The sequence below is a fragment of the Callionymus lyra genome, chromosome 18, assembly GCF_982586985.1.
Source record: "Callionymus lyra chromosome 18, fCalLyr1.hap1.1, whole genome shotgun sequence".
NCBI lineage: Eukaryota > Metazoa > Chordata > Actinopteri > Syngnathiformes > Callionymidae > Callionymus > Callionymus lyra.
Genome location: NC_141835.1, coordinates 21165199 through 21179401, shown reverse-complemented (window position 1 = coordinate 21179401; position 14203 = coordinate 21165199). Strand labels below are relative to the sequence as shown.

Sequence of the window (14203 nt, the reverse complement as noted above, 5' to 3'; positions counted from 1 at the left end):
AGTAAGGTCTAAATGATCAAATTGTTGTGACTACACAATTAGATTTTGGTGTTCCCCAAGGCTCCAATTAGAAACCTTTTTAATTAATGCATACGATTTTACATTTTTTACAATTTTCTCTGAGCAATGATGAGCTTTTTCAATGATGACCAGCACATTCTCACAGTTACAGTTTATATTTTGCCTAACCTGTTGAGAGTAGAGAATGTCTTAAATGTGATGCCAGTTTAGAGATAACTGTTTACCCGTGCCTTAGAATATTTAGTTTAAAATTGATCTCAAAAACATGTGTTTGAGACCAAATATTCACACACACACAAAAAAACATGTTTAATTTAAATTAAGATTTATTCCGACATGCATCCTGCAAACATGACAACATGCAGTAACAAACAAAAGATCGACTGCTGTCCATTAATGTAAAAAGGCCTGAATATTAGTGATGGATTGAGGAAGCTTCATGAAGCTTCATTATTTTTCAGAGCCCACTAGATGACCTCTAAACAACATGATATTGTTCTATAAAGCTTCATCAGCCCATCACTACTGAATATAACATTAAGGTTCTGAGAGTGTCCAACACAAGTAAACAATACGTGTCCGGAACTTTGACTAAATATGTCAACAACACTGAGGGAATTAACAATGAGATGGCACATTAAAAGACTTGAATGAAAACGTTTAAGTCTTATTTACAGCATGCATTTAGCAAACATGCTTCCACTAAAACACTGACAAAGGTGACAGAATCGAGTTTGAAACCACCTGAAACACTTGCTGTGAATATACACATTTTTGCTTTCTAACATGAGCACCATTTCTAGACATCCGTGTTAGCAGCTTAGCTTCAGCAGCGTCTTTGTCTCTTTATCCTTGGCAAAGGCAGCAAAACTGCTGTCCTGTTTTGGGGAAATCATCTTGTTTGATATAAAAATAAAACACTTAAAGGCTTCTTTTACACATCCTAGCAGCTTAAGCCACTTTAAGATGTATAAGTTCCCTTCTCTCCTTTTGTCCCCTTCTCTATGAGTCAGTTGGAAGAAACAAGTTGCTGTTGGTCATAGTCTGATATCAGCTTCTTGATGTGGGCCAGCTTCCTGTGAAGATATTCACAGCGGGTCTTGTCCTGGCTATAGTTGGGGTTTGACTACAAAAAGAATATCAAGAACAGTTAATGACAAATTCAAATATACAGTATTTTTATTGACTTCTGCACAGAGTTAATAATTAATTACCTTTTTTATGTAGCAATAATGTTGAAGAATTTGATGTCGAACAGTCTGCAAGAAAAAGAAACAGATCAGATCTCTTTGCTGCCGTTTGGTTTAAACTGTGAAGTGTCTTGAATTAGTAACTTTAACTCCTATCATAAGTTGTTAAACTACTTTTATACGTTTCAGGGATACTTTGTCTTTTTTCTTTAACAATTCAATTGACTTTTTATAAAAAAAAAATTTTATTTTTTTTTAAGTGCATTTTGCATATTTTTTAAACACAACTTCCTAATAATGAAACGCTATAAATATATACACAGAACTTTTATAATCATTCAGCTCTACTTTTTAAAGTCTTTTTGCATTTTTTTTAATCATATTTTTTGTTTTCCAATTATGTTGAGGCCCCTTTTCTTGATATCGTCTTTCTTTCTGCCATCACAATTGCAGTCACCACATATAATGTGGCCAGTTGTAAATGTAATTGCCCAGCCCTGGTATAGAAGAACATGACATTATCATACAACAACAGGAGTCTCATACCTTGTATTTATGTCGATCTGGGTGCAACTGTTTCAGCTGAGAATCCAGCTCCATGAACTGTCGAGTCACACCGTCGATGTGAGCGTGCAAATTTCGATACTCGTTGTACTCTTTGTTGAACTCATGCTTGTATCTCTGTCTCTGCTCCTGGTTGTCTATCAAAGTATATTTTCTAAAAGAGAGGAGAAATGGAGAAATAAATGTACCTTTTACATCATTACATCATTGAACACATCATGTGAACATAACGTTTCACCAAAATGGACATGGAGAAGCACTTCGTACGAATGCATTGATTCTGAAGATCACTTGAAATCTTCCGTTAATACATACACACAATTGGTGATATGATTATTTAAATTATTTCACAATGGCCCTGTTATTTTTCCATCACAAATGTTGCTTAAATCTGATGCAACTATAGACAAAAAATATTGAATCGGACTCAAAACCACAGAAAAAGTCACAACATACAAAAGGCAGTTTGTGACTACATTCATATGTTGAACAAACCCTCTGAACAGCGGAGTCGCCTGGTGATTCACATCCTGTCAAATACCCTTGAACTTTGATCTCTGCTTTTTAAACAGATTTTTAATACACAGACGTGATCAAGTACTCCCTTTAACCAGTATGAAAACACAAATTCACTATCTACTGATTCTGATGATGAAGACAACGTAAACACTGCTCCATCGTTGGGTAATAAGAAGTCACAGTAAGCTATTGAGAAATTTAGGTAATCAAAGACGGTTATTAAAAAAGCCCTCTCTAATAATAACCTCAGCAACATTTACCACAGTTACACTTTTAACAGTAACCGTTGCATCCCTACAAGCAAGTTGTCTATTTTCTGTTTCCGAGTGTATGTTTTCATAAGGGGGCAGATCTAAAAAAAATAAAAAAAGGGTGACAAGAGGGGGGCAGAAACTTTCGAGGGGTGGCAATATTACAGACATGTATACTGAATTGAATCCGTTTGAATCCGCAAATTGGGGTGGCAACAGGGGTCCAAGACTATCTTGAAGGCCCCCCCAGTAGATCTGCCCCCGTTTTCCCACGTGTTCATGCAGAGTATCTCGGTCTCGAACACTCTCCAATCTTGATAATGTCTTGGTCCTGGTTGGTGTGGTCTTGACTACAACACTACCATCAACCCATCCCCATCCATCCATCTACCTATTGATCCATCAATCAATCCCCATCCATCATCATCATCATCATCATCCATCTACCAATTCATTCATTCATCCATCACCATTCATCTACAGATTCATCCTTCTATCCATCTTCCTATTCATCTCTCTTCCAGCCATCCATCCATTACTATCCATCTACACGTCCGTTCGTCCGTCCATCTTCCCATACAAAAGTGTGGCTTTGTAATGATGGATACTCACAATAAATAATCTGTTGTATCCTTGTCTGTGTGTGCTTCAGAGTTTAATGCGCTTCCCGATTCTGGAAAGAGACAAAAATATATATATATATATATATTATTTTTGTTTTTTCAGCCATACAGTCCATTCTGAAAAGTCACTACTCACTTGAGAGGTCCAGGTGGATTTTTTTACTCCCATCCACAGAGCGACGATCTTTTCTCCGTTCTTTCCTGCTTCGCCCTCTATCTTTTTTCTTTAAGAGAATATCAACACAATTAAAATAAAAATCAAAAAAATATTTTAATCATTTTTTCTTACCCTGTCTTTGTGTTTTCCGTTTTTCTTTTTAGCTAGGTTACTGTTGAGATCAGGTACCACAAGCGGGGGAGGAGACTTGTTAGGGTCATGTTGGTCTGTGGATTCACCAGGCAGACGTGGAGATGTATTTAACTCCTGGACTTCTTCCTTCTGCATGCTGGTGTCTGACAGCGAGTCAAAAAGCCGACTGGAGTCTACCGACTGTTTTGGTTCGTCATCTTCCGTTACTTGAGCATCGTCGGAAGCCGCAGAAGGCTTCTGCTTCGACTCATCACCGGCGGTTTTACGAGAGAAGTGGGAGATTCTGGGTTTTTTATTCCCCGGCGGCTCAGGCTTTTCCTCCTGGCTGGAATGTTTGTGCCGGTGTGCCGGGGAAGAGTTGGGCGTGTCTCGGAGGGGGCTGACCTGAGCTTCAGGGACAGTGAGGAGGTTCTGGTGAGGTTGGAAGAGTCTCCTGATGAGATTGATGACATGATAACACAATTAAAACATTGTTTTGGAAATCGTTAATGTCTTGAATCAAACTAATAATCCAACTAACATCACCTACGTCTGTTCAAGCCATCACGCATTAAAGAGAAATAAAAACATTGCTGTTGCACATTAAATCCTGTTGTGCTAAACTCCTTCGTACCAACATATACTGGTGGAATCAATAACATGATCTCAAATAATATTGTGATATTAATACATGAACAAATATTTTTTTGTTTTTCTAAAGGTGTAGCTGGACGTACTAACATAAAAATCAAATCATAGTAATACCTAGTCGTGAGGCATATTTTCTCATGAGCAATTATTAAAAACCTAAAATCTAACTATCTTAGCAGCATATTATTTAACCCTGGTATTATTGAAGTCATGTTAGAGCTTGGTGAATATGGGCGTCACTAATATGGGTTTTTCCCTCCTCTCAACATGCTACTTGCAGTAAGGAGATACTATTCAAAGTGCATGTTTGAACTCGCTTCATTTCCCCTCACAGGAGGAGCACAATAAACACATGTGGACTGAATCTCGGTATCTGAACTTGCCCAATATGTCTTGCACACAGGATCCTCTGACTGTGTCATGAGTTACCTGACAAGAATTCTTTTGAGCAACTGCTGGTCACCGGAGGTGTAGCCCGGCCAGTCCTTGCGCAGTTCTTTGTAAACACTGCCCTTCAGCAGGTAACTGCTGTCTCGTGCGCTCAACTGGCCCACCTGCAGACACAACAACAAAAAGGTTTAATTTTAATCAATGGTAAGATGTTGAAAACAGAAGTGTAAAGGATTGATTAAATAAGATCGATAAATACTCTATTGCTCCACCAGAGGAGAAATTATTTTGTCAAGAAGCAATAAAACATCCATCCCTACAAACAGCTATAAATAAATGTAAAAACGATCAAATAAATACAGAAATACATACAAAACATGAAAAAACATGATTCAAAAATTCAAAAATTGCAAAAAAAATTTGAAAGTACAACAACAACTTTTTAAAAGATTGCAGAGGAGATAAAAGTTCATGACCCAATTGACAGAGCCCCATACATGCCATGTAAAAGACGGAAATGTTTTATTTGTGGGAACAAAATACATTGTAATGTCCCTCTTACAACCAATGGTAGAACAGTTACAACATGTTCGCTGCTTTAAAGTAAAGTTAGGATGCACAATGCAGTATAAAAAGCCATGACATCGTAGGTCCCCAAGTCGTATTACCAGGAAAAAGGCCTTAACAAAATTGAAAGCCCAGAGAGAGCAACTCTACTTCTGTAGCTGCAACATAATAAGATTTCAAAATAATCATGTAAATATTGCAATTATAAGTGCAGGGATCGAACCTGTGTCTCTGATATTCAGAGTGGTGTACTCTACAAATGTAGCTATCTGGGCGAGAGACAAAACAGAAGTTGATTGTTCTTTAATTTACCATGTCATGTGGGGCTCTGTAACAATGACACAAAAAAGTCGAGGGAACCTGGAAACCTGCAGCTCATAGAGAAGTGCAGCTAAACATGTTCTTTATTAACTTAACGTTTTTAGATTCTGAGGTTATTTTTAAGGTGCGCTGTCTCAATCTATTGTTTATCAGTCAACAATATCACATTGTCCTGTATATTTAATTACAGTCATCATCAAAATCAGGCAATTGTAAATGACATAATAATCCCTTTCCCGAACTTTAAGTTGAACTTTGTCATAAAATACTCCTCACCTCAGTCAGAACAGAGTCCAGCAGGGTCTTGTCTGCAGCTGTGAGTCCATCTCTCTGCAGCCTGAGGATGAGCTCAGGCTTTTTGTACGGCCTGAGAGCGAGCAGATGCGTCACTCTGTCTCTGAGTGGACGCTCCTGCACGTCGCTGCTTCTTCTTTTCAACATGTTGATGCTCCTCTTCACCTTGGACTGCCCACTGTTTGACTTGATGCTGGTGAGGAGTGACAGAGAGGACACTCGAGGTTTGGCCAGCCTGGCCAGTGCTGGTGCCGGGGCTCGTACCGTCACCCTCTTCCCTAGTGAGAGGTTTATATACAGAAGGTTAAAACCACTTCTAACTAAGAGGTTACCATGGTTACTATTAAAGCCTGCAGATGTTTTTTTTAGTCATTAAGCTTTACAACCAAGTCCAATTTTATCTCTACGACTCAGTTGTGATCACATGTTCTTTTGCTTCATTTCTTACCCTGGTGCCGCCCCCTGTGTTTGATGACAATTGCCCCTCGACTACGCGTTTCCTCCTCAGCCTGGGCCATGCTTTGAAGAGCCTTATCATACGAGTCATCCGTTGCTTTGACGATCATTTTCTTCTGAATCACCCCAAGACATGACAGCTCCTCTGCACCACTGAGGAAGAAGAGAGGGAGAGAACGCCGATGTAGCAATGATTGCAGACCTCTTGCTTGTTTATATTCATTTCAAATTGATTGTTGTATAGTGAAATGACTTGTCAATAAAGACGCAAAAACAAGTCAATCCAATAGATAATTGTTCATTCGTTCCCTTATGGTGGTCGCATGGGGGGGCTGAAGCCCATCCCAGTTTCTTCAGGCGAGAGGCGGGGGACACCCTGGACAGGACGCCAATCTGTCTCAATGGCACACAGAGACGCACAACCATTCACACACTCATACCTACAAACAATTTCTCCAATCAACCTCTGTATATTTTTGGACTGTGGGAGGAAACCGGAGTGCCCAGGGTAGACCCAAGCAAAACAGGGAGAACATACATGCTCTAACTAGAAAGGCCATAAGTCTCCTCCCCAAAACACGATCAGGCTAACCACTGAGCCACCCCCACATTCTGAAATTCAAGGACTTAACTTGAATTGTTTCTCTCCGTTTGCAGGAAGACTCATTTTTGAGGATAAAACGTGATGCTTTTTACATCGGAAACACTTTCTGACACATTTGTAGAAAAAAATACTTCTGCAAAAGGAGCTGGAACTTAATGAAAGTGTTGCTTACTGTATGACTACTTCATAGCAAGAGCATATCTGACTCAAGACACGATATTAAATACCTCAATATCAAATGACTGCTGCAGAGCTTCTGCCTCCCTTGGCAGATCAATTTTATCTTGCAGAGTTTATCTTGTATGAGATTGAGTTCTTTTAATACTAAGAACTCAGACACTGTGGTGATGTCATGCCCATCCATTTAAAACTGAGCAGAAGGATAAAAAAAAAAGATGAAATGATGTTAGCAAGTCCGTCTCAAAGTCTCTGTTGCATTGTGAAGGGATGCTAAATGTTTGTGTGACAACACAATGTGAAGTACGTTGTATTATTTTTTGTGCTGCTTAAAAAAGAGTGATTTAGCAATAAGTAATTAAAACGTAACTGATCGATCTGATTTAATCCATTACGTTGAGAAGAGTACTCATTTTTCTTTCTTTTTATTTAATTATTGTAGCTTATGAAAAGAAACATTGTGACGTAATTATTTGTTTTAAATACTATTCTAGTCATTTAAATTCTTCCGCATTTCAAGTGTTGCCGCAACCTTTACCTTCTACCAGCGGGGCTGAATATCCCTTCTATTGCGAACAGAAACAGTGAATTAATTATTAAAAATAATATTTAAGAAATTAAGTTCCACTTATGACTCATATTTATTAACCGCGTAATTTGACACAATAACACACTCTGTAAACTTGTAAGCCTCCGGTTCAAGATGAACGACCTCCCGGGCTTCCAGAAATACAATTTAGTGGTGGAGGTTGTTCATCTTGACCCAGAGACCACAAAGAGGATTAAAAGTCACGCATGTAATACTTTCTGTTCATCGTTACCTTGTGGAAAGCTGCCGGATGCAGTCGAAGCTGGCATGTGGATTGTCAGGGGCGATACTGGTTACTCCGAAAGTGAACGTCCTCATGTCTCCTTGATCATTTGAGCCAGGAATAGTTATTCTCTGTCGTACAAAAGATGCACGACAATTCAGTGTTTGAACATTGAATAAACACGACGAACGAGTGGAAAGAATGACGGCAGAAAATCTTACCCCCTGGTTTCCATTGAAGCAGATGGTTGGATGACTAGACCAGCCCTGGAGGAGAAAACACAAGCTTGCTTCACATGTTTGGTATTGGTTCATCGTTGGCTCTTGTTTGTTTGCACATATCAACGGCAACATTAATCTATTTAGTGTCAGCGTGTCAGTGCAGTTTGAAAAAGGTATTCAACAGGATCCTGTGCGGTTATGCAGAAGTATTTGCACGTTTAAAAGTACATGACATCCACTCGGCTCTGAGTAACTCAAATGACAAGACATCATGTTCTTACCATGGGTGTTGACACTGTCATCAGGTTAGGCTAGTTTAGTGCAGACACACTTGGTAATAAATAAGGAAACACGAATATGACTTGTTGCTACGAGCGTAGTAGCTGCTTCCGGTCTGGTTCACCATGGTTTGTGTGTGTGGTTTACACTTTTTCAGATGAGACACGGATGATAGTTTGGCTGGTGACTGACTATCCGCTTTACTGGGAATTGACGAATAGAGGAAGTGTAGATGATGATCATGCAGTGTATCCTTGCAGTAAACACGCTTAGATTTCCCATTAAGGTCACCTGGTTGCGACATAACAATACCAAGGCAACAGTAGAAAAATAAATAACTGAATTTAGAAAACAAAAAAAGAATGTGGTTCATTTTAGTTGTGTGAGTCTTACAAAATATACACAGCCTGTAGTCAACAGGACTACAGATTTCTGTTTTTTGTTGTCTTTTTTAAAAGACAAAACACTATATTTTGCTTATTTACTTAATTAATTATTCAATTCAATTGTTCAATGAGGATACATTGAGGCCTGACTACCATCTGGAATGATATCTACGTCGTTTGTTTAGATTTTTACCTCTAATTTTCTTCATTCTGAGAAGAGGCTGTAAATGATCCAACAGGCTCCATATTCTATGTATGACTTTTATTTGGTCTTGAGAGCATATTTTTATGACTTGTTATCATTTGGTTGTGATCCATTTCCCTTAATATGGCGTGACTCTGAGAAGGATTTTAATAACCCCTTGTATCTTCTCATGTTTACTTTCGTCCCTTGTTTAAATGTATTATTTACCTGTACTTTGGCAGTATATTTAACATACTGTCAAACTAAACACATTGAAAAAAGGGGGTACGTCTTTGTTAGCCAATAATAATAATACAAATAACAATTCCAGCTACATCTATGACCACTCATGGAAACATTTCCGCATTGCATTATGCAACCAGTGTTTCCTTTTCACTGCTTAAAGAGACAACAAATCGAGCTTAAGGAAGGAACTAACGCTTCCCTTCCTAACTTGGAGTGGATTCGGGGGACAATAGAGGAGCCCCACAGGAGGGGAAGGACTCACCTTTGTGTTTTGGTGAGTGCCGAGAGCTCTTGCCGCGCTGTCAGTGAGTTTGACGTGAAATACGGACACATTCTGGCTCAGTGTGGCGTTGGACAGTCCATAGGAGCGGTTCTCCGTCAGCGCCGACATCCCGCGACCACCACCCCCCGAGCAGCCAGGCCGAACCCCGAAGTGAAAGCGCCGGGTGAAGAGGCTCCAACCGCCCGCGAACAGCAGGGAAAGATCGTCGCTTCCCTGTCTCTGCTCCTCCGCCGCGCGCGCTATTCTGGAGAGTACTACGTGACGTCATCACGGCGAAGCGCACCTGATTGGCCAGGAGACGTAAATAAATCAGGACGTAGTGCCTTCTCTGGCCCCGCCCCTCCACTTCCTGTCATGAACGCTTAATCGATGTATAAGATGATGAAACACTGTTGCAATGCTGAACAACAAGTTTATTTAAAAAATAAATACAATTAAATCAAATTTATTTGAGGGTTTATCAGGAATTTTGGCAATATTAAAGGTGTTTTTAAAAACAAATTTAAATAAACAAAGGTTTTGCTCTTTTAAATAGCATAATAATAGTAATAATACGTTCATGCTTAAAATACGTGCTTAACTTAAACCATATCAATAATAAATAAAAAAAAAAAACATTTTATTTGACACATTATAATTTACTTAAAATACAATGGTGTTTTTGAACTATTGAAAATATATAAACCTTGGTTTAACTTAGGGTGACAGCAGACGTCGATGAAATGTGGATCTGCGATAGAAATTTTCTATGGTGGCAGTACAGAATAAAAGGAAATAAGATAACAAACAAAATAAGCAAAACAGAACCGAGCACCAAGGCCACCTTTCCTATGTTGTGTTTGAAACACTGGCAATACACGTTTCCAGTTCAGATTCTGAAAATAAAAGAATGTAAGAGATTTCACAATTGTACAAATAAATTGGAGGCTAAATTACCTCATAATAAAAAAGAGTATCTTTTATGAGAATAATATAATCAAATATTACTCAAAACACTTTTCAAAATACAATGATTATTAAACAAGAGTATAATTCAGAGTAAAAACTTTTCAATGTTCGTAAGAAGGACAATATACGCCATTATGTAAAGTTATCTAACTATTTATGCGTCACGCAGCTAAATGGGTATTTTTGTAATGTGTTTCACTAATTATGTCATCTCAATGGTTTAAAGAACTGTCTGCATTTGTTGGCCTTGGAGAGAGCGACCAGGACTTTGTTAGTTTCCCATTTTGACCTTATAAAAGAAACTGAATGCGAATTTTGATGAAGATATTGAAGATATACTTCATTCTAAATTATGAAATGAGGAAAAAATGTCCTTAAATTCCAATGTTTGTTACGTCCAGTTTGTCAACAAAAGCTGTATGTGACGACAGAGGTTCTACGTCATTGGTGCTCCGCCCTCTAACGGCTTCGCTATTGGTTTTCCCCGAGGCACCGCCTCGTCTCTGAGAAAGCTTAATGAACTCGCCACCCAGCAGGGGGCAGTCCACTTCCTATAAAGGCGGGAAGCACCCGCCGCACTTTCTCCTTTTTCAACTCAGCGAGAAAGCTCCTGACAGTGGAATGTATGATGGCGAATGAATATTGAAGTGAACCATGTGTGCACGAAGACTCCCTGAAGAGGAGACACACATGTCTGCTTCGTTTGCCTAGAGGCCCAAATCACACGTGATGATTATGTGGCCTTCCGAGCGCTTCCCACGGCTTTTGTTGGGAAGCGTTCGAGGCCGCCTCAGATCATGATTATGATCAACACAGGACTGCCATGTTGTTTAAGAAAGCAACATGGCAGTCCTGTGAGCTGCACTCGACAAGCTCACGTTCCAACGTTTGGGCCCTGATGAGTCGAGCTGAGTCGTCCATCGATCATGAACAGACGTCGACTAGGAGGACGACTGGCTCGCTGCATGGAGTCGACCATGGGGTATGCGAGAGCGATCAGGTAAGTATCTCTTGCAGGCCACATGGCCCCCCTGCAGCGCACTCGACAGGTTCACTTGAGAGGTGTTAGTGTGCATGTGGCTCCGCCTGTGAGTGTGACGTATTCACAGGCGTCATTAGAGACTTTCGCCGCTAATGCTAAGCTAACATGCTCCGCCGTTCATAGACGGCGAGAGTTTCCTCTCAGAACACAGTTCGGAGGAGGTTAAACCCCTTCGTCCGGGTCATGCCGAGACTGTAATAACGGAGTCTGTCCACACGAATGAAGGGCAGACTCAACTATGTGCTTTGTTTCCAGATAAGCAAATGTCCACGAGACCGGCTTGATCAGCTGTGTTTACTTCACTTCCGTGTTGACATGCGCTGACGGGGTTTGACCGCCGATGAGCGTTGTCAAAAAAATCCCGGCGCCATGGATGACGTCATGTTTGGCGGAGAAACGTCATGGATGACGTCACGTTTGGCGGAGAAACGTCATGGATGACGTCACGTTTGGCGGAGAAACGTCATGGATGACGTCACGTTTGGCGGAGAAACGCCATGGAACGGACGCACCATTGAGAGGAATGGCCCGGCAGGAGGCGGCGCAGCTCCACCATCACCTGCATGGGCGTGATGACGAGGCGCGACGGGGATACGCAAATGTCCACGAGACCGGCTTGATCAGCTGTGTTTACTTCACTTCCGTGTTGACATGCGCTGACGGGGTTTGACCGCCGATGAGCGTTTTCAAGAAAATCCCGGCGCCATGGATGACGTCACGTTTGGCGGAGAAACGTCATGGATGACGTCACGTTTGGCGTGATGACGAGGCGCCTGTGAGTGTGACGTATTCACAGGCGTCATTAGAGACTTTCGCCGCTAATGCTAAGCTAACATGCTCTGCCGTTCATAGACGGCGAGAGTTTCCTCTCAGAACACAGTTCGAAGGAGGGTTTAAACCCCTTCGCCCGGGTCATGCCGAGACTGTAATAACGGAGTCTGTCCACACGAATGAGGGGCAGACTCCAACCACATGTGTTTTGTTTACAGACGAGCAGAGGTCCGCGAGACCGGCTGAGTCAGCTGTGTTTACTTCCGCGTCGACCAGCGCTCGTGCCCGACAGAGCTTGACAGCTGAGGTGAGTGGAACTAGTCCAGACATGTCTATGTTGACCGGAGGTTGTTCCTTCCCCCACAGCGCTGTCTACAAGCACTGGCACCGTGGAGGACGTCACGGTTGGCGGCGGAGAAACGCCATGGAACTGACGCAACCTGGTGTTTTTACGCGCAAGTTTTCTCGCCGTCCTGAGACCAGGCGAGGGCGAAGAACTTCCGCCCCGTCTGGTCGATCAACTGGAGAGGTGCGTGGCGGTCGGATCTCACGAGTGACGAGCAGGTCTGGACCGCCAGCGGAGCTTGAGAATGTACGGGACCGTGTGAGTGATGCGGTGCCGTCGCGCGCGCGACCTAACTCACTTCAGCTCGGGGTTAATTCTCCAGCACATTCCTCCACATCGCGGGTTTTGTCAGCTCCGGTGACACTAAGAAGTGCTCAGGGAGTTGGGAAGACTTCCGGGGGGGGAAGGGAACACGCAAGACGCGCATCTGAGGTGTCTCACGCGCACTTGCGCGCTTCTCCCACAGAGCCGGTTTTTATGTATGAGAGTGGGGGGTTTTAGTGAATCCAACTCGAGTACATGCTCTGTGGATTCAAGAGATAGAGACGCGGCTTGTGTGATGCCCTTTCGTCTACGGCCCGCCCTTGGGGGCGCCAGGGCTGCGGTTCTGACAGAACATTATTCGGCTTGGAGTCGCCTGGTTTTACTTCTAAGACCCACTTGGCTGGGGGGAGTAATCAGGCGGGGATATGCGCTACAATTTGCCCGTCAACCCCCGCGTTTTTCAGGGATTCTCTGGACGCGTATGGCGGAGCAGGAGAAATTATCCTGGAACTGGTCCCTGCAGCCGAGATGATGACAGGGTTTTACTCCCGGTACTTCCTCGTGGCGAAGAAGACCGGGGGTTGGAGGCCCATTCTGGACCTCAGCTATTTGAACAAGTTCATAGCTACCCGCCCGTTTCGCATGTTGACGGTCAAGAAACTGCTTCAGGTGTAAGTCCAGGAGATTGGATGACATCTATCGACCTGACCGACGCGTACTTTCACATACCGATAGTCAAGAGACATCGAAAGTACTTGCGTTTCGCCCTCGAGGGTCGGGTGTTTCAATACACTCGACTCCCGTTCGGCTACTCGGCTAGGACCTTCACCAAGTGTGTGGAAGCGGCAGTGGAGCCATTGAGAGTGAGTGGGGTAAGGATCTTGACCTTTCTGGACGACTGGTTGATCCTTACCAGGTCAGAGGCAGAAAGTTACGCTCACACACAGAAGGTGTTGAGCCTTATTGCCACCCTGGGGTTCACAGTGAACTCTCAGCAAGAGCGCTCTGACTCCAGTTCAACAGTTAGTTTACCTGGGGGTACTGTTGAACTCGGAGGAGGGATACTCGCGCCTCCCGGACGTGCGTATCCAGCCCATTCTCCGACTGACAACACAGTTGCTGGAAGCTCGGTGTCACGTGACAACAGCAGGCACTGTTATGTCCCTCCTGGGGCTCATGGCAGCAGCCCACACGGTAGTTCGGCTGGGCTTGCTGCACATGAGGGAGCTTCAGAGATGGTTTGGTCGTCTCAAGCTAGACCTCAAGCGGGAAAGAGGTCGGAAAGTGCGCCTTCCCGCTCGGGTTTTGCAGGACATCCAGTTTTGGAACTCTCTAGCCAACCTCAGGCGGAGAGTTCCATTGGGTTGCGTCCTTCGTTACACTCAAGTGTTTACAGACGCTTCCTCTGACAGGTTGGGGAGGCACCTCGGGTCAGGCCTATGCCAGTGGGGTCTGGAGCAGTCCGGTGCTCAGACACATAAACTGGCTAGAGCTGAAGGCGATT

At 42.7% G+C, this 14203-nt stretch overlaps 1 protein-coding gene across 1 annotated transcript; it reads right to left on the bottom strand.

The window, feature by feature from the left end:
• Positions 1 to 329: 329 nt before the first annotated feature.
• Positions 330 to 9567, bottom strand: LOC148060920 (RNA polymerase II elongation factor ELL-like). Its single transcript, XM_087780110.1, has 12 exons — positions 9308 to 9567; positions 7951 to 7995; positions 7739 to 7860; positions 6129 to 6289; positions 5663 to 5958; positions 4538 to 4662; positions 3458 to 3911; positions 3305 to 3392; positions 3158 to 3218; positions 1758 to 1929; positions 1236 to 1280; positions 330 to 1147 (listed from the first exon to the last, which is right to left on the bottom strand). The coding sequence occupies exons 1-12, from the start codon at positions 9434 to 9436 to the stop codon at positions 1031 to 1033; spliced, it is 1815 nt and encodes a 604-aa protein (XP_087636236.1). The 5' UTR covers positions 9437 to 9567; the 3' UTR covers positions 330 to 1030.
• Between the last annotated feature and the right edge of the window lie 4636 nt (positions 9568 to 14203).

Bases quoted from the DNA above. Each gene is read 5' to 3' on its own strand.
- LOC148060920 (XM_087780110.1), bottom strand. From the start codon at position 9,436: ATGTCGGCGCTGACGGAGAACCGCTCCTATGGACTGTCCAACGCCACA. The intron at 7,861-7,950 runs GTAAGATTTTCT...TTTGTACGACAG, and splicing joins GCTTCAATGGAAACCAGGGG to AGAATAACTATTCCTGGCTC. The intron at 1,281-1,757 runs GTATGAGACTCC...TTTTTCTTGCAG, and splicing joins CAGATCGACATAAATACAAG to ACTGTTCGACATCAAATTCT.